The sequence below is a fragment of the Eretmochelys imbricata genome, chromosome 1 (genome assembly GCF_965152235.1).
Source record: "Eretmochelys imbricata isolate rEreImb1 chromosome 1, rEreImb1.hap1, whole genome shotgun sequence".
Classification (NCBI taxonomy): Eukaryota; Metazoa; Chordata; order Testudines; family Cheloniidae; genus Eretmochelys; species Eretmochelys imbricata.
Window position 1 is genome coordinate 119,082,005 of NC_135572.1, and position 20,695 is coordinate 119,102,699.

Below are 20,695 nucleotides of genomic sequence, written 5' to 3' on the forward strand. Positions count from 1 at the left end.
ATGCATCTGTCAGGGAGAGGAGCACCATGGGAAGGAGGCACAGGGCCGATACTCCAGGGGGCCTGACAGCCACGGATCATGGGGTGCAGTGGCTCGGAGCAGGAATGGCCACGAACCATTCATCCTCCTCCAGCTGCCCTGGGAGCTGCTGCCTCTCAGGGACAGCCCCCCTCACCCTGTGCTCATCACCTGGTGGCTCTGTTTTGCTCTCTGTCACCCGTCGAAGGTGCTGGGCTCCTCCAGCCCTGGGTGTGGGCCATCACGGGTGTCCAGTCCACCAACGTACACAGTTTGGGGGGCACCCGGGATTGTATCATGGCCCACAGTTTGGGAACCCCTGCTCTAAATGATACCCTCAAATCTGAAGAGCACAAATCTAACATTTAAAGGCACCTTTGTGCCACCCCTTGGGTTCTGCCTCAGGAGTTTATGGGATACGTAAGTGAGTACAGGTATGGGTCTGAATGCATGTATGGGAGTCTAACTTACACCACTTCATAGATTTTAAGGTCAGGAGGGAACATTATGATCCTCTAGTTTGACCTCCTGCATAACACAGTGATTGAATTTCATCTAATAATTCCTGCATCAAGCCCATAACTTCTGCTGGAGCTAGAGCATCTCTTTTAGAAAGTTAGCCAATCTAGATTTAAAGATGGCAAGTGATGGTGAATACACCACATGCCTCAGTCAGTTGTTTCAATGGTTGGTTACCTTAACAAAAATCTGTACTTTATTTCTAGTCTATATTTATTTAGCTTTAACTTCCTGTTGTTAGAGCTCATTATACCTTTATCCTATAGGTACTCATACCCCATGATCAATTCACTTCTTAGTTTCTCTTTGACAAGCTAAACAGATTGAGCTTTTAAAGTCTCTCACTGTAAGGGATGTTTTCCAGACCTTCAGTCGTTCTTGTAGCTCTTTTTTGAACCTCTTCCAACTTTTCAACATTCTTTTTTGAAGTGCAGACACCACACCTGGACACAGTAATGGGGTAATGGTCTCACCAATGCCTTATGCAGAGGTAATACCACCTCCCTACTCCTACTCAGAATTCCATTTGTACTTCCAAAAATTATATTAATGCTCTCACCCACAGCATTGCACTGGGAGTTTGTATTCAGTTGGAGAGCCATTATGACCCTTAAATCCTTTCAGAATCACGGCATCGAGAATGCTGTCCCCAGCCCTGTCAGTGTGACCTGCATTCTTTGTTCCTACGTGTATCACTATGCATTTGGCTGTACCAGTGGTTCTGAACCTGTGGCCCGTGGGCTGCTTGTGGCCCAATCAGCACACAGCTGTGGCCCATGTGACATCAACAGGGCTATATAGGTTGTACTGGATGCGTCCCACATAACACATTGTAGGTCGCATGTGCCTACAGGTTGAGAACCACTGGGCTTTACTAAAACCTTATGCATGACTTCTGAATTTAGCCTTGAGTTTCAGAACTTTCCAGCTGATGACCTTACTAACTTCCAGGACAACACAGTATAATATTATAGCTTGGAACTGTGCCTAGCAACTGTAAATTTCATCTTCATAGAACTCAACAGCAACAGGCTTCATAACTAGCCCCCTTTATTCCGAAGACATGGATGATTACATCAGCCCATTTTACCACCTTCAATTAACTACTTACCTGTCCATGGGCGATGGAATTAATGGACACGTCATCAGCACCTTCAGCATCTCACCAGTAATTATTATACCACCAGGAATGATACACTCACTTTTATGGGGGTAATTTAGCTAATTTTAAAACAAAGTATTGATACAGTAGCTCCATAACATCACTTACATGCAGGGTCAGACATGGGTGTGTTGGAAGATTTGTGTGAGCTTCTAGATGATACAGAGGGTGTCCGACTAGTGTTGAGAACTGAGACACCTATTTCAAGTGCATTAAAGTGCTGTTCGGTATTCAAGCCTAAGCCACTGTCCTAAAATTAAAAAAAACCATCATATTACATCTGACAGGGTATGGTGTTCTGTCATGTATCTAATAGTACTCGTAGGGTCAGATCTTCAGCTGGTATAAACTGACTTCCATGGAGCTATTACAATCTACAGCAGCAGAGAACCTGGGCCAGAATGTCTATGACACCTACTTCTGCTATACCTTCCAGTTGCATATGAATGAGCTTTTACTGTTGTGGAAAGACCATGCAGGATATTGCCCTATTCATTTTCGGTCCAGTCCTTTGAGTTGCAGAATCTCTTTCTTCCTTCAGTGGTGAGTGACAATACCCAGAACCATTCAGCAATGCACAAAATTGGACCCTTTGTTCTTCAGATAACACGTTTTGGACAGGTTCAGACTTATGCATGTCAATGTGTAGTTAAGGATGAGTTGGCAATTTCATTTAAACCCTGTTTTTCAGGTTGTAATAAATGTGACCTTTTGATCCACTCGAGGTAGGAATTTGGCAGACAAGTCAACACAGGAGTGAATTTTTCCTCCTAAAACTTGCTTATATTGGTATCACCATGTGATATATTACATGAAAGACTCAGGTATTATCATGACAGGGTACTGCTTATAAATAACTTTTGTACACTCTGCTTTAATATGCAGGATGCAGTATTCTTGTGCATGAAAAACAATCTCAAGATGATTGTTCCAGAAGGAATCTCACTCTTAGAAATGGCCCCTCTAGGTCAAATCATAGCATGTTGGCAAGGAAGCATGGTAAAGCTCACAAATGCTACTGCCCAGGCTTTGTGTTTCACCACTCTCTCTGATCTCTAAGTTTGTCCTTTTATGCGCATCTCCAGTTCACTTAAATAATTGTTCAAGAGCTCATCGAACCCTGGAGTATAAAATTCAGGGAATATGTCTAGATCAGCATTGCTTCTAGATCTTTGGAAATGTTAACACAAGAATAGGTCACAATTACTGCATGTTTATGAAAAACATATCTGGTTATACCTTTAGTGCTGAAGAAACAACTTCTGAGGGTGCAGTTTCCAAGGCCAGTTCTTGTCTCCTTTCCACTCGAACATCGGCATAACTAATTGAAAAATGTAATTCTACATGAGTAACATTTCATTATTTTATTTTATAAAATGCATTTTAAACAAACGGAGCAACATTACATGATACTGTAAACCATTACATGATAAATGAAATCAAGTCACATTTAATGCATATGATTTGAAGGACTGTGTTTTTATTTTCAATTTCTGCTCAACTTCTATATAACCATTCACAAACAAAACATTTGTTAAAAAAGCGTTAAGGCTGAAAGTGTGTTTTGTTGGAGTCCAACCCAAAACAATGTTACAATTTCTTTACAAAAGTTCCACACTTTAAAAAAACCCAAATATTAGAATGTCAGGAAATGAAAGTTAAGTGATCAGCCTGTTCCCCCACTGCCATATAAACCTTCATCACTCACTTCCATCCCACCCCACTCTTAAGCAGGCTGCCTATGGGCTGCTCTACGGCCCTACATCCCCATTGCACTAAGTGCTACAACCACTCCCAGCACACCCCTTATGCTGGATCCTATCGGGCCACTTACAGCAGCCCTATGCTTCTCCTACCTAGCCTACTGTGACCTGGAGTGGGGGGGTGGGGCTGGAACAGGGGACAGAATCAGGACCTCAGTGGCTTGCTATTGTCTAAGTCCCCAAAACATCAGAATTTTATTTACTCTGAAATATGCTCAAAGCTTTTTAATTTTCTTGTTCTTTATGTTAACACTGTGTAGGAAGCTGAGAGTTATGCCTCCTCCTTATTTTCAAAAGCAACACTTGAAATACCATCATCTATGCTGCATTTACATCCATAAGCTGTATTGTACTATTGTACTGTCTTGTACTATTTTATACAGTTGAATGTCCTGATTCTCTGATTCCAGCTGAGAAGAAGGGATGGGGATAAAAGGTAGCTTTAAGCCAAATTTGCAATTCCCCTATCTGTGAGCTGGTCAACTGCTTTAACCTACTCCTAGTCATCTTGGCCCCCAGGGGCCACTCCACCAGCCAAGAACAGCTGGAATGTATCAATACTCTGGCCTCACTCTTTTCTTCAGCCTTGCCCCTTGTGTCAGAGGCTGTTAGAGAGGTGGCCTACTACCATTACATTTGCCATATACCATGCATGGCTGATCCCTATGTAACACCGACAGATCCCAGTTGTCAGTGGGCGGGATCGAACCTGGGGCCTCTGAATGTTAGTGCATGAGCCTCTACTGCATGAGCTAAAAACCATATCGCTGTTAGCTAAAGCTGTAGAGCAAATTCATTAATCTCTCTCTTTCTTTCTCTCTCTCTCTAAGGTTACATCACTCTACAGCACTAAATTATTTCGAAATTATTCTATTCGAATTTTCAGAAGTGATTTTATACTTTCGGTCTTGTGTATCCCCACTAAAGTGCGTGAATTCGGTGGAGTGCATCCACAGTACCGAGGCTAGCATCAAATGTCGGAGCGGTGCACTGTGGGTACCTATCCCACAGTTCCCATAGTCCCCACTGCCCATTGGAATTCTGGGTTAAGCTCCCAGTGCATGATGGGGCAAAAGCATTCTCACGAGTGTTTCTGGGTATGTGTCGTCAGTCACTCCTCCCTCCGTGAAAGCTATGGCAGACAATCATTTCGCGCCTTTTTGGCGTGCAGACGCCATACTGCTTTCAGCAGACGGTGCAGTACGGTGCACCGCTTCTCTCCTGGTACTATGAATCCATCTCGCATTTCTTCTCATCTTTCTATGTAATTTCTATAAGTATCTACTCTTTCTCTTCCTCATCGACTGCTTCCACTGCCAACTATGCTCGGCCATAGTGAACTGAGCAACACAGCTTCCGCTACCAACTCTGCTCTCCCGCTCTTGCCACGCTATTGAGCTTCTCCGTGTTGTCTGTCCTGGGCTCTCGCCTCCGTGAAAGCTACAGAAGACAACCATTTCTGGGCTTTTTTTGGCTATTGTGAACCAAACAGCACCTATTCCGCTGCCACTCTGCTCTCCTACGTTTCGCGCCCTTTTCCCAGGATTACCCATGCAGGCGCCATAGCGTGGCAAGCATGGAGCCCACTCAGATCTCCGCTGCAGTTTTGACCATTGTAAATACCTCGTGCATTATCCAGCAGTATGTGCAGTACCTGCAAAACCGGGTGAGTAAGCGACAACAGCGCGATTATGATAGTGATGAGGACATGGACACAGACATTCCTAGAAGCACGGCATGTGGCAATTGGGAGATCATGGCGGCGTTGGGCCAGGTTCATGCCATGGAACGCTGATTCTGGGCCCAGGAAACGAGCACAGACTGGGGGGACTGCCTAGTGTTGCAGGTATGGGATGATTTCCAGTGGCTGCGAAACTTTCATATGCGTAGGACCACTTTCATGGAACTTTGTGACTTGCTTTCCTGTGCCCTGAAGTGCAAAGACACCAAAATGAGAGCAGCCCTCACAGTTGAGAAGCGAGTGGCCATAGCCCTGTGGAAGCTTGCAACGCCAGACAGCTACCGGTCAGTCAGGAATCAATTTGGAGTGGGCAAATCTATTGTGGGGGCTGCTGTGCTGCAAGTAGCCAATGCAATCATTAACCAGCTGCTATCAAGGGTAGTGACTTTGGGAAATGTGCAGACCATTGTGGATGGCTTTAATGCGCTGGGGTTCTCTAACTGCGGAGGGGTGATAGACAAAACGCATATCCATATCTTGGCCCCGGAACACCAGGGCGTCCACTGCGTAAACCGCAAGGGGTACTTTTCCATGGTGCTGCAAGCACTGGTGGATCACAAGGGATATTTCACCGACATCAGTGTGGGATGGCTGGGAAAGGTGCATGACGCTCACATCTTCAGGACCTCTGGTCTGTTTGTACAGGAACGGACTTACTTCCCAGTCCAGAAAATTACTGTTGGGGATGTTGAAATGCCTATAGTTATCCTCGGGGACCCAGCCTACCCCTTAATGCCATGGCTCATGAAGCCGTACACAGGCACCCTGGACAGTAGTAAGGAGCAGTTCAACTATAGGCTGAGCAAGTGCAGAACGGTGGTAGAATGTGTTCTTGGATGTCTGAAAGCACACTGGCGCAGTTTACTGACTCGGTTAGATCTCAGCACAACTAATATTCCACTTGTAATTGCTGCTTGTTGTGTGCTCCACAATATCTGTGAGAGTAAGGGGGAGACGTTTATGGCGGGGTGGGAGGTTGAGGCAACTCGCCTGGCGGCCAATTTTGCACAGCCAGAAAACAGGGCAATTAGAAGAGTGCAGCAGGGCGCACTGAGCATCAGAGAAGCTTTGAAAGCCAGTTTCATGACTGGCCAGGGTACGGTGTGACAGTTGTGTTTGTTTCTCTTGAAGTTACCAGCCCCCTATATATATGAAAGGAAATAAAGTCACAATTGTTTAAAAAACGTTCTTTATTATTTGTTGCACAACACATTGAGAGAAATCAGAAGGTAGCCCGGGGGAGGGGGGTGGAGGAGGACATAAAGACAAGTCCAGAAAACAAATCAAAATTTCGGATATTCCAGCTTTCTGCTGCTTGTGCAATCCTATGAGGTTGAGTGTGTGGGTCCCCGTAGCTTCTCTCCCCCTCCTCCCCCCCCCCGGTTCTTGGGCGTCTGGGTGAGGAGGCTATGGAACTTGGAGACGAGGGAGGGCAGTTATACAGGGGCTGCAGTGGCAGCCTGTGGTCTTGCTGCCTTTCCTGCATTAGAGCCACCATACAACAGAGCATGTCAGTTTGCTCCCCCATTAGCTTGACCATAGCATCCTGCCTGCTCTCATCGCGTGCGTCCCTCCTCTCTTCGTGTTCATTTAACACTTTACGGGACTCTGCAATTGTTTGCCTCCATGCATTCAGCTGGTCCCTATCAGTGCAGGAGGACTGCATGAGCTCGGCAAACATGTCGTCCCGAGTTTGTTTTTTCTGCCTTCTAATCTGGACCAGCCTCTGGGACGGAGCAGATAGGGGCCGCGTTGAAACATTTGCACCTGCGGGAGGAGGAAAGGGGAGGGTAGTATTTTAAAAGATACATTTTAGAGAACAAAGGGGACACTTTCTCAGTGAAACAAGCAATTCATAGTACACAGCACATGTTCTTTCTGTACAAGGTCGCATTTTGCCTCTAATACTGAAGTGCCTGCCACTTTGGTGTGAATAAGCCATCACAAGCAGCCGGGCAACAGAATTCAGCTTTCAGGCAGCTATGGTAAGCCCTAGGGGAACGCAGGTTCTGCTTCTGCCACATTCATTTCAATGCTTTCAAAGTGCCAGGCCCCCTTTCCCATAGCAAGCAATGCCTGGTGGGTTTGCCATATAAAAGGAGGGCCTGCAGGCTCTCTGGGATGATCGCTTCACACAACACACCCCCCCGCCCCCACACACACACACCGTGTGGCTCCGATGAGGCTCTGAGCAGGGATGAGCCCTTTAAACTAAACACGAACAGCCCAGCGTGGCTGGGTTTCCCCCCACCGCATGGCTCTGATCAGGCTCTCACTCACCAGAAGTGCCTTCCCCAGGGTCATGGTCCGGGAGCCTGCATTGGGAATGGGGGGAGGCTATTGGGTCCAGTGTTAAGAATAGTTCCTGGCTAGGGGAGAAAATGGATTCCCCACTTGCCGCATATTCACTGTCCTCCTCCTCCTCTTCATCCTCCAATAACTCATCCTCCTCGCTCCATGCAACTCCCCCCTTGCAGGTGTCCATGGACAGTGGTGGGGTAGTGGTGGCGTCACCCCTCATAACTGCATGCAGCTCACAGTAGAAACGGCATGTTTGGGGCTGTGACCCAGAGTGCCTGTTCGCCTCCCTGGCTTTTTGGTACGTTTGCTTGAGCTCCTTGGTTTTTGTACGACACTGCTCTGTGTCCCTGGAGTTGCCTCTTTCCATCATGGCTCTGAAGACTTTAGCGTACGTATTTGCGTTTCTTTTTTTGGAACGTAGTTGTGCCATAACAGATTCGTCTCCCCAACATGCGATGAGATCCGTACCTCCTGTTCAGACCATGCTGGAGCTCGTCTGCGAATCAGGGACTGCGTGGTCTCATGTGATGGTGGACTGTGCTGATGATGACCAAACAGGAAATGAAATTCAAAAGTTTCCGGGTCTTTTACTGCCTACCTGGCTAGTGCATCGGAGTTGAGAGTGTTGTCCAGAGCGGTCACAAGGGAGCATTCTGGGATAGCTCCCGGAGGCCAATAAACGTCCAATTGCGTCCACAGTACCTGTAACCTGGAACTGCGATCTCGATTTTAGCGCTACTCCACTTGCCGAGGTGCAGTACAGAAATTGGATTAAAGATCCCTTTAAATCGAAAAAACCGCTTTGGTCGTGTGGACGGAATCAGTTTTATTTCGAATTAACTCGGCTAATTCTGAAATAACTGCGTACTGTAGACAAGGCCTAAGTTGTCTCGGTGCCACTAGATGGGACAGAACAGCACACCCAGGAGGTGTATGGGTTACACCTACAAGAGGGAATTCTCCAGTGGTTAGATGTAATGTGATACTTCACGGCCCCTTTGTATCATAGGATTGGCACAAAGGGGGCCAAATGCAACCAATAAGCTGGCCCCTGATTTTAAGAGTCTGATGGCTGACAAATGAATTTTGTACTCATATGGTACATGGAGCATGAAGACAGACTTAACCTGATCATATTTGTTTAATGAAGCTTATTTTCTCTACAGAATTCAGACTTCGTTTTTGTTATGCGAAAGACTCTTAAGGAGACTTTATGAAATCATTAAAATGTCCATACGTTCTTGTGCTTTTAGGTCCATACACTCTGACTTGATTACAATGGTGACAAATATAACTAAGTCTTTTCCCTACCTTACTACGGTGTGTGTGCATACAATGAACTCTGGCTTGGAGTTCCACTGATGGTAGGTGATATAGTAATGGGTCTGCAGCCAGATCCACTGCTGTCCTTTGGTCAGAAACCGGTAACAACAAGACTTTCCCTTGCCAAACTGCATCACTGTTAGTAGAAAACGGAGACTGCATATAACAAATTTTAAAATGTGAAAAATAACTTTTAAAAAGTTTTGTAAGAAATCTCTCTGAGATTTATGGTAAAAGCACATATCATGTATGTCACCAGGCATCCCTTTCTGAAATTTTAAATATACAACAATATGCTTATAAATAGCACAGATATGATGAATGCTAACTATGGCCATGTATTAATAACTACAATTTATATGTAACTCTTTCTGTGTTCTAAGTGCTGGTCACAAATTAGCCAAATAAGCATCTGGCATTGATTTCTAAGACTATATAACTGTATGTGAAAGGTCTGAGTTTCATAGCAGGGAAATAGAGCATGTGAATGCCTTAGAAGATGGACTAAATCCTGTGCAGACTTACCCTATGCACATCCACTGGCTTATATGACATAGTTTAAATCAGTGCAAAATTTGGCCTTAAGTCTACACACTGAGATAACATGAGACATAGATGAAAATCATTTGAAATTGAATGGAATTCCCCAGCCAGTAAAGATTTCAGAGATGACCTGACTGAGGCCTGGCCTACACTACAGAGTTAGGTCGATGCAAGGCAGCTAGTTACGTCAACCTATCTCTGTAAGTGTCTACCCTAAAATGTAGCTCCCACAATGTAACTAGCCCACGACACCAACTTAATAACTCCACCTCCATGAGAGGCGTAGTGCTTAGGTCAATGTAGCTAGGTTGATGAAATGTCAGTGTAGACACTGCGTTCATTACATCGATTGTTGCTGGCTTTCAGAAGCCGTATCACAATGTCCCACACTGGCAGTTAAATCAGTGCAGGTGCTCCTGGTGAGGGCACACACGGCCGACGCAAGGAGCGTAGTATGGATACGCAAAAGCAATTTAATTACTGTGGTGACTGTATGTTGATGTAACTTAGGTCAACTTAATTTTGCAGTTTACACTTGCCCTGAATGTTTTAAACCTTCCTGGGCCAAATTCACCCCTGCTTTAGTTTTATTAACATCAAGGGTCTCCCACTTCAATGCATTTAGCCTTATATTTTAATGTCAATATCCCAAAACTAATTTTGACTGCAGGCGTTCACACCATAGCAGGGTAATAAGACTGAGAATTACCATCAATGCTATAAGCAATATTTGAATAAGATTGCTTGATTTTTATATTTCTTCACTTAGCAAATGGTGTTTTTTAAAAATCCTAATAGAGTACATTTAAATAATCCTTGATTTTAAATATATATTGAACAACACCAGGGATAACAATCTGCAGAAGGTTTACAAAGCTGTGACCTTCTCCAAGACTGTGTGAGTTTACTAGAATAACAGAACGTAGCTCAAATCCTGATTGCATCACTCATGCAATGAGTCCGCCTGACTGCTTGTCATTGGCACTACTTGTGTGAATAACAAAAGCAGGATTTGGCCTTCTAAGTGCTAAAGAACACTCAATCTGAAACAAGTCCACTAAAGTTAGTTCATAGGTTTATAGCAGTGTGCCAGAGGTAAGAACCTGGGCCACCAAGTTTACACCTATCTTAACGGAAGCTGCATTTTACTGAGAACAAGCATGCCAATTAATTCATGTGAGCTTACACTATGCAATACTTACAGTGTTCATGGCACCTTGCTAAGAGTTCTAGGTCATCAATGTGGTAATAATCATAGCCAGAAGTTCCCAGCACTTCAAAAGGCAAGTATCCTATAATAGGCGGTGCTCTGCATATGGGCACAGTACAAATTATTTAATCAAAACAATGAAACACACAGCAACTCTTTCTATGTTAAATAGGAAATTCAGAGTGTCAGTTGGGCCAAATTCTGCTCTCACTTACACATACGTAACTCCCACTGAAATAAATGGGCCAAATCCTGACTTCTCTGCTCTTTGGGCAGGGAGCTCAGCTGTAGTTCAGCTTCCCGACTGGGTTCCACACCTGCAGAGTGGCACGGGCATCCTGAGATGGGAGGTCCCACTGGAGAGCAACCATGATACTGCTCTATAGCAATTCCTTTCCCCTCAAGGCACTGCCTGGTGACTTCAGCCTCCATCCAACTGCCTTATATGGCAGTGGTGTCACCAAGGAATGGTGACAGGAGTAACATGGTCTCACCCTGATGTTCCTGTTGCGGGAAGGCAGAGTCTCCTTGATTGAGTTACACCCAGAGATAGCAAAAGAGCTGAGCAACATCTCTCCCCACCCAACACCAGAGCTAGCTAGCAGCTCTTGAACAAAGTTGCCAGCCAGCCAGAGAGGTCATAGACTTATAAGACAGAGATCTCCCTTGCAGGAAAAAGGTAACTGGGAACTGAGCGCCCCAGGAACGCCCAATATCCTCTCAAGAACTTGCTTCGAGGAGCATTCCCCCCTCGCCCCCCCGGCCCATTCTCAGGCCTTTCCCTGTTTCTCCCCTGGGGCAAGTGACTTCACTAGAACCACAACTGTTCTAGGCAACAGCAGCCTCTATGGCTCCTGCATAGCAAAGAGTACCACTGAGACTGGAGGAATAGACAGGGAGATAACTTGCATAAGCTTCTTTTCATTGTGGGCCTCTGCAGGGCCTGAACATGGAGTGTCTGAGCAGCCAATTCACACCTCTAACCTTGCCAGCCCGACTGCCCCAAGACTGGTCAAACCAGCACAGAGCTGCCCTCCATGATCCTCAGCAACTGGCCCAATTGGAGTTGCACACATGGCTGAATTTGGAAAGAAATATTTTCATGGCACATTTTTCTAAAATGCACAGGTTACACACAAAAAAAATCTATCCTCCTGACTTTTCTGGATTTATTACCTCTGATTTCTGGATTAGCCAATTAGCCGTATAATAATTAGAAATTGTTGTGGTTAGAGCTCATAGCCTACTGACATTTTAATACAGATAAGGATTGGCTAATCAAAATACTTTCAGGAAATTTTTTTTTTTAAACACACAGTATTTGTGTAAAAAAGATTGATGAAAAAATAAATGCAGACAAAATCATCCAGCTCCAGAATCAGTGAAATCAAACATCAGCTTGTGTAGCAATTTTAGTCATAATAGTGCTGATAACCAGGCTCTTCAAACTATTTTGATGTGAAGCATAATATTATTTGACAGAATCTGGCTAATGAAAATAGCAGTAAACAGGTACAAACAAAACCAAGTATGTTTTTCTGCTCACAAACCTGTGATCCAGAAATAAAAATTTCCATTCCAGACTATGTCTTGAAGTGAATTCCTCTAAAGGTTCTTCAACTATGCACATTTCCTGCATTGGGAAGAAGATCTTTGTTAACTTTATCTCTCGGCTTCATCTGCTTCTTGTTAAATAGGAAAACACAGCAGGTATGAGGAATATAATCAAATAGAAAGTACAGATGTCTACTGGTAATGTTGAATAGAAATCTAATGTTAATACAAACGGATACTAACATTATCGCATAGAGTAAGAAAAGAATACTCTACAATACATGCCAAGTTAATAATCATTATTATTTCTTACAGTATATAGGATGTTATGTTTTTAAAACACTCTACAGATCTCAAGAGCACAACTGCTGCACTGTAAGAGCCCACAGTAGAGGACAGTGCACAACCCAGGCAGGAACTCAGAAGGCATGTCTGCACTGCAATTAGAGACCTGCAGCTGGCCCATGCCAGCTGACTTGGGCTAAGGGGCTTAGCCTGAAGGGCTGTTTAATAGTAGTGTAGACATTCAGGCTCGGGCTGCAGCCCAAGCTCTGGAACTCTCCCACCTTGCATCCAAACATCTACACTGCAATTAAACAGCCCCATAGCCCGATCCCCATGAGACCGAGTCAGTTGGCATGGGCCAGCCACAGGTGCCTAACTGCAGTGCAGACACACCCTAAGAAGCATTGTGCTTTTAGCAGGTACTTTGGCTCCAGGAGCCCTTAGCTGCTGTTGCACCCTTGAATATGTGCTCTCTCCTCCTGCAGACGTTCAATACCACTGGCCCATGTGATGGCATGCGATTATGGCCCCACCTATGAAGGAACAGCACACCTCTGTGGCTCAATCCGAGGTACGCAGGTGGCCTCCTATATTACCACTGTATCTGAGCACTGTGCAATCCTTTAATACATTCATCCTCACAGCATCCCTGTGGGATAGGGAAGTACTATTATGCCCATTTTTCAGCTAAGGAGCTGAAGGAAAAGAGAGAGTATATGACTTGTGCAAGGTGACACGAGAAATCTGTGGCAGAACAGGGAACTGCATCTGGGTATCCTAAGTCCCACACCCACATGCTAACCACTGGACCATGCTACCTTGGGTGTCCTGAGTGCAAGGACTGAAACTCTCCCCAGCCTTTGTACGGGGGCATAAAGAGGTAGGTTCCTTTCACCTTGTTCTCATGTCCCACTCCTACATGCATTCATGCCAGAGTCAGGAACAACCTGGCCCTAATTCATTAAGCCTCTCAACCCCCATAGGAGCAAGTGATAATAATAATTAGTAAACATATTATGCTAGGTAGGATTGGGGCCTCTTTGTGAAAAAATAAAATCCACGACGCAGAGGGATGATGGCAATAATAATAATAATAATAATAATACTAGAGGGTTGCACACTTTGTTGCATCTCCAGGCAGACCTCACTGAATGCACTAGGGCCTCCTTGCATTCTTCCATTCAACCCCACAAGTTCCCTGTGTCCACCCTCCCATCTCCTTCCTTGCAATCCACACACCCCATGCCAGGGCGGGGGATGTCTCCCATGTCTGTGTGCTCCCATTCTCTGCCTTTGTGCCCACTCCCACTGATCAGATGTGGCATTTAAACGTTATCATGTTACAGACAAACAGAGAGAGAGAGTGCCAGGCATTGCTTTGCCAGGCATCGCTTTGCTCAGAAAATCAGAAAGGTAAGTATTTTAGAGTGGGAAATTGAGACACAGAGGTTAAATGACTTGTCCCTGGTCCTAGCAAGTAAATTAAGGAGCAAAGATTTGTATTCAGCAGTTCCTGGCTCCCAGAGCCGTGTCCAGGTCACTTACAACACACAGCCGCTTATTGTCATAGGCAGTTTATGTTAATGCAACATTAATGTTGAGTTTTAACTAAACAAAGGAAAGGAAATTCAGAGTACTATTAGTAGGAATACTACTATTGAGGTTTATGAGAAGTATTCTTGCTTTTCCAGAGGCGACGTACAATCAGGGCTGTGAATCTGTCAAGAATACCTTTAAAAATCCCTGTGCAGTATTGGAGTGAGGCTGAGCGACCAATGCTGTCAAAGGGGATTTGTCTCAATTAGATTTCTTAACCTCAGAGGATAGGACAGCCAACGCAGTGGCTTACATTTGCCAACTAAATTACAGCAGGGGCAGGTGCTGGGCTGAATGCACTGTCCCGCAAAACTGAATTCCCTAGTGTCATGATGGGAGAAGAGTGGGAAGGGTCATTTTAATGCACCTATCTAGCCAACTGAGGGCATGGTTTCAGCGTCTCTACTCACTCCATCCCAGTTGGGAAAATACAGCTAAGGAATGCTACACTAGGCATCCTAACACCCAAGTGATATCCCCTGATTGCATTTCCCAGTATAAAGAAACAGATATATCACCATTTCCAACACCATTTCCATCAACCCTGCAACAGATCAATAACCCTACTCGTTGTATACATATTGGGTTTTGATTCATGATTGTGAAGTCTCTGTATTCTGACCAACTCTGTTAGTAAAATTTGGAATTTTGCATGTACAGCGATTGAAAGAATATATAGTACCTCTAAGACTAATGTACTCCATTACATGCACTTACCTTTATAAACTGAGGTGTTGCCAGTCGAACAGTAGCAACAAAACAGACTTGTTTCCCTAGTGATGTTCTATAAGCCTGTGGAACAGCACCATCAAAGCAGTTACAAGTGGAATTAGGCACTGGGAAGGGAAAAAGCAAGATTAGCAGATTTGCCCTGACTGAATATTTTACAGATTTGAAAAGCACTAATAACAAATCTTACTCAGAAGAGTGTCTCAAAACCTTTTAAAGCTTATATGCATATATTTGAATCGAAATCAGTCATGTTAGGCAAGAAGACATGAGAGCTTAACTCAAAGTAAGAAGTATGTTTATAAAAGGTAAGGACAAACCTTCTAGTGGTATATACAACAGCTTTCTGGAAAGAAACCCTACACATCCAGTTGCTCCTTTTCACCATTCACAAAAACAATATATATTTCAGCGATCTTATTGCATTACTTGTAGGCAGCAGATGAAAGAAGTGTTGTTAGAGGTTGAAGGGTGTTATTCAAGTCACTGGTGGCAAAACATTTAAACCAATATCACTGAGGCTTTCATGGAGTTAGCAGGCATATTTCTTCAGATATTAAAATGTATAACCCCAATTGCAGCCCCCTCATCCATCCTAACCCTCTCTTTCATCCCTGCCCATCCTCCCCAATCCCTCCCTGCATCTGTGGGGATTCTTCAGCCCCCTCAATCCCCAACTCCTCCCCAGTCCACCCACACTCTCTCCCTCAGCCATAGGTCCCCCAGCATCCCGTTCAGTCCATTCCAAACTGCCCCCATCCCTGGGCCCTCTCCAGCCCACCTCCCACCCCCAGTTCACCCTAACCCTCCCCTTTAGCCATAGGCCCCCCCAACATCCCCTTCAATCCATTCCAGCCAGCCTCCCCAGCCCTGGGCCCTCCTCAGCTGCACCATCTACCATAACCCCCTTGTCCTTACCAAACCCCCACCCCCTCCCTGGATCTGTGGGGACCCTCAGCCCCCACTTCATCCTCAATCTCTCCCAAGTCTACCCACACTCTCTCCCTGAGCCCAAGGGCCCCAGCGTTCCCTTCAATCCATCCCAACCTGCCCCCCATCCCTGGGCCCTCTCCAGCCTCCCTGTCCACCCTAATCCTCTCCTTTATCCTTACCAATCCTCCCCAGTCCCTTCCTCCCAATAGCACTGAGGTTTGAAAATTATAATTATTTTAAGCAAAAGAAAAGCAGAATCTAGCAGGCTTTAGTATATAGTGCTAGTCTTCAAAGTTGGGCATCTTTTGAGAGTTCCTGCCCCATTCTCTCTTGGCACAGTAGACTAGGAAAGGGGCTGAAGAGGAAGGGTTTTAGCCACAATTTTTTATGATGGACTGATAACTGTGTCTTTCATGATTCCACAGGTCTCGTGTCATGTTCAGGGTCCACTGGTACCTGCATGCCCCTCAGGCCCTCATTTTCAGCAATGGTTTGCAAAGTTGTCATGTTGCCTCTAGCTAGCCTATGATCCCAATGTACGTTAGTGTCACAGAGGATGAACTCCTCCTCTTCAGAGCACTTGTAGTAAAGAAAATTACACCCCAACTTATGCTGCTTGGAGATCACAGTCCTGCTACCTCTGAAGTCAATGCACCAGACTTCAAGTGAGTACTGGAACAGTCCTGGGAGAACCTGCACGGTGAGGAGCTATTTCCTGACTCCTGCACTCTCCAGCTGACCACAGCCCTTGACAAAGAGAGTTCAACCTGCGTAGCAATTGCAGGTGGGGGGATGCTACCACAGAGCTTTCTCTCCTCTATCTGTGGCCCTGGACCCTATTTTCTCAAGTTTCTCACAATCTGGCTATAGCAAGGAGGCATGGCCTCCCTTGGAGATTGACAGGGAGGGATGGCCACACACACACGTGATGGGCAGAAGCAGAAAGGCCATGCTCGCCCTGCTAGAAGAAGTGGGGCAGAACAGAAATAGGAAGTACAAAAGGCAGGCCCTGCAGCTCCGCTGGGCTGGAGCCACTGAGGGAGATAGATGCTTCCAACCTGCTGCTAGAGCAGGAGCCTGCGGAAGACCTCTGCTGTCCCGAGGACTCACCAGAGCTGCCAGACATGCCTGATGCTGAGGAGCTGCTTGAACTGCCACTGGTGGTGTATCCTGGGGAGACAGAGGGTTATCCCAGGATCCAGGTACACCCTGAGGGGATAGTAGAAAGTAACCTAGGGACAACTTACTCTAGTCCAGCTGCGTTGCTGCCTGAATCCAGGTCACTGTGTTGTGGGTGGATTCCCTGTTGACCCAGTGGTGGAACAATCTGCCACTCCTAGGACCCTGGGCTAGTTCCTGGTGGAGTTGGGTGGGTCTGGGTCCCCCCATGCCCCTGCCACCTCACCCCTGGGACGGCAGCCTCCCCACCTTAGGCCAATGTTAGTCTATGGTCTGCCAGAGCTAGGACACTAGACCCTGTATTGCCCTGCCTTGCCTAAGGGCTGAAGCCTTAGACTTCTGATGCCTGGCCCTGCTGAAGGGCCTGGCTCCTGGACTATATACTACTCTGTCCTGCCTGAGGGCCCCTTATACTGTTTGGGTTCGTTGCCCTGCTTGAGGGCTTGAGCCTGATGACCGATAACTGCTAGGCCCAGGCCAGAGGGCCTGAGCTCTAGAGACATCTAATTTCTCCCCTTTTACAGATTACCATTCTAAATGTGTGATGGTGAGGAGATGTGGCCTTCCTCTGCGATTGACAGGGAGGGACGGCCATGCATTCCTACACTGGCTCCTTTCTGTACCACACAACAGAGGCAAACATGCCCTTTGATGAAGAAAGGCTGCCTTTCAGCCAATTTGTATATTAGTATATATGGGTAGTTCGCTAGCAGTTTTTATGTTGGGTATCTGCTGTACTGGCTTTTTATAATGGACTTCTCTTCACTGGCTTATGTATTAAGCCAATTTATTACACCTGCTTTTTGAACCCAATGCAAGCTATTGTCAAGTCACAATATCCCAATACATAGCTGATAACAAGAATAACAGTGAGAAACAGAAAAATAAGTAGCCTGTAGAGAATTTAGATGTGTGATTAATCAGTTCAGACCATTGTGGATCCATTTATGTACTGAGCCAAAAAGTACAAAGGAGAAGAAAAATTCCACATTTAAAAAAGTGGTACAGCTGTCAACATCTGTATAATTAAAAAAAAAAAATCTCTAGACATGAAACATCCTCTACCTGAGCCTTAAGGGCATAATTGACTGGATTTATTAACATAAAAATTAAGGGAAATATTCTCCTTACATAAGTAAGGCATGTATGTATTTGCTGGTCCTCTTAGGCCTTCCTAAGAATTTGTATTCCAATTCTGCTGCTGCATTTGTATGCATATATGAGGGCTTCTGTGGGACTTAATAAAAGAGGTGGAGGGAAATGGAAAAGGAGTATGAACTGCAGGAAAATAGGAGGAACCTGCATAAGCAGCAATTTGCATTGCTCTACATGGGCTTTATCATGCCACTGAGTATTTTGCAGCACTCTGTGAATCTCAGAAGGGAGTTCTGTTTAAAAATCAATGGCATGATACACACCCATATTAAGGGCACTGTAAAAAGTTACTTCCAGGCATACTTCTCAATACCATGAGCAGTCACATGTGAAGTCAACAGGACCATTCCTAGTAGTAACCCTTAATTCTAATAGTTAAATGTATGCAGGATGGATCCTAAGAGGCCAAAAGGGCCTAAGCAAAGTCTCCTAAACGCAGGTGTGATAAATTAAAAAACTGGTAAGTAAGCCTATTAACTTGTGGGAAGCACCTCCTCATTGGGGAACACACGACAGCAAACCTGTTGGGCTGAGGAATTTTCACTGGAGCATTTTAGGTTATTTGGTATGAACAAGCTTACATCAGAGAGACTTCTGTGCTTGCACAAAAAGGCAAAACACAGTCCTAAATTTTGCATTTACAAAATATAAGACTGCATTATATTCCCAAAAGGAAAATGTAATCCAGAAAGGATAAGAATTGCTACAGTAAACTTATCTGTCAAATTTGGGATTTTGCAATTGGAAGAGCAGAGCTGCTGTTGATGGAGTTTAAAAATCAGGAGCAGGAATAGAAGTTACTTTTTTTTTTTTAAATACAAGCCCTAAAATCCATGGATAAAAATATTTCTACCTTTGGGGACAGAGATCACTGCATGTGAAATGAATGGAATATATTTATGAAACAAAAAGGCTCCATTGTCTAGCTGCGAATGACACAGCATCCAACTGGTCTACCCACACTTTTTATTTTAATTTAGAATGTTTTCGACCATTTGTTTCTTATACAACTGTAACCCTCTAGTTTATGCTGTTTACATTTTGAGCGTGTGTGATTTATTGTTTATTGCTTATCTTAACACAGATGATAAACATAACAGAAACAGCAAAGAGAAGAAAGGAATCTAACCTGGAGTAGAGAGTCAATTATTGGGATTTTACAACAAGATAACGGCCAAACATCTTCATTATTAAGGGCAAAAAGTAATATAACAAAGACAATCTTTGACTGGTTAAAGACATTTGTAACCATGGTCATGTTGTTGTTCAGCCCCAGTTTGGGATTCCGTGTAAAGTAAAATCATAAACTAATCCACAGAGTTATCCCCTTTCAGAAAAAAATGAGAAATGGAAGAGAAAGAGGAAGAGCGTAGAGAGCGAGAAAATGATCAAGCAAATGCCTGAAAGGTTAATAAAAGAGGGCAGGAGAGGAATGATAGAAGGGGGGGAAGGGAACTGAAGAGGGGATGAGTTGGAAAGATGGGAGGGGACTAGGAAGCACTGTGCACAAAAACAGGGTTATCCATTGGGCAATTTAATTAAGTGATTATTCCAATACTTCCAAAAAAAATGAGGCTCATATCTATTTCTACTGCAAAATGTTATTTGTTCCATTGCTGGCAAGCTCACCAAGTGAGGGTACAATTCTTCAATAGTTTGGCACACTTGGAACTTTCATTGTTGTATAATTAGGCACGTCACTACAATCAGAGCTTTCCAACCAAAGTTTTTTTTAAGGATTTCCGTTTCCAGAACAGATTGGTTAGGCTGAGGATGGCATGGTCAGCCTGCAGTTCCATCTTGATAGAGAGAAAGAAATTGGCCCAAATAAATAATTTACCTCTGTCCAAAAAAGATGGATTGCAGGGCAACGTGTGGTGTAAACTAGTGCTGCTGCATTGCAGTGCCAGCATTTGTCACAGGTTGACTGCTCTGGGTCTGAAAAGTGTATATACAGTACAGTCCATCCTCCAAATCATTTTCTGATGGATTAATCTTAACTCCAAGGGAGCAGTGATGTATATTGGAACAAATCTGAGTCCATTGAATATTGGTAAGGGAGATTGAAAGTTCTTGTTCCTATTTCCTTCTAACATTGTCACTACTGATTGCTACTGTGCCTGATGGATAGGAATACACACTGGCCACTGACTTAGGTCGGCAGTATAACAGTTTCAGAAAGCCCCAAGACTAAGGGCATTGTTGTAAGGGCATCTGACCCAAATTGGAGTTGCAGAGCATGTCTAAGTTACAGGTATTGCCATTTCTTCTTTGGGCCCAGTTGGAATTTCTCCCTAAGGCGAGGAAAGGGCATAAAGGAATCATTTTCAATTATGTTGTTTCTGCTCACGATCCTTTTTTAAATCCAGTTAAGCCACAGAACAGGACTATGGGCAATTCAAATTTTTGAGTTACTCCAAATCGAAGTCTTTGAATGTACTAAGGGATGATACTTAAATTTAAAAGCAACCAGATACCAGGCTTTCCTAGCAGCGAAAATTGTAACTGATTTCTCTTTATGGAAATGGTAGAGATCTGAGTTCAGGACTCATTCTAGTGGTAGTGGGGTTACAGTTCCTTCCCCCTGCACAGCCAGGCTGCGGAGCCTGGGAGGGTCATAGAAATGTAGGGCTGGAAGGGACCTCAAGAACTGGATGTCAAGTCCAGTCAGGGCCATCCCTGGG

At 44.7% G+C, this 20,695-nt stretch overlaps 1 protein-coding gene across 1 annotated transcript in view; it reads right to left on the minus strand.

The window, feature by feature from the left end:
• The window catches only part of NPAS2 (neuronal PAS domain protein 2), a 98,955-nt gene that overhangs the window by 34,303 nt on the left and 43,957 nt on the right, over window positions 1–20,695 (minus strand). Inside the window, exons 7-12 of the mRNA XM_077807107.1 lie at window positions 14,733–14,851; window positions 12,131–12,213; window positions 10,573–10,679; window positions 8,816–8,963; window positions 2,939–3,020; window positions 1,808–1,949 (exon numbers count right to left, since the gene is read on the minus strand). Of these exons, the coding sequence (XP_077663233.1) occupies window positions 1,808–1,949; window positions 2,939–3,020; window positions 8,816–8,963; window positions 10,573–10,679; window positions 12,131–12,213; window positions 14,733–14,851 (681 nt within the window). The remainder of the gene's footprint in view (window positions 1–1,807; window positions 1,950–2,938; window positions 3,021–8,815; window positions 8,964–10,572; window positions 10,680–12,130; window positions 12,214–14,732; window positions 14,852–20,695) is intronic.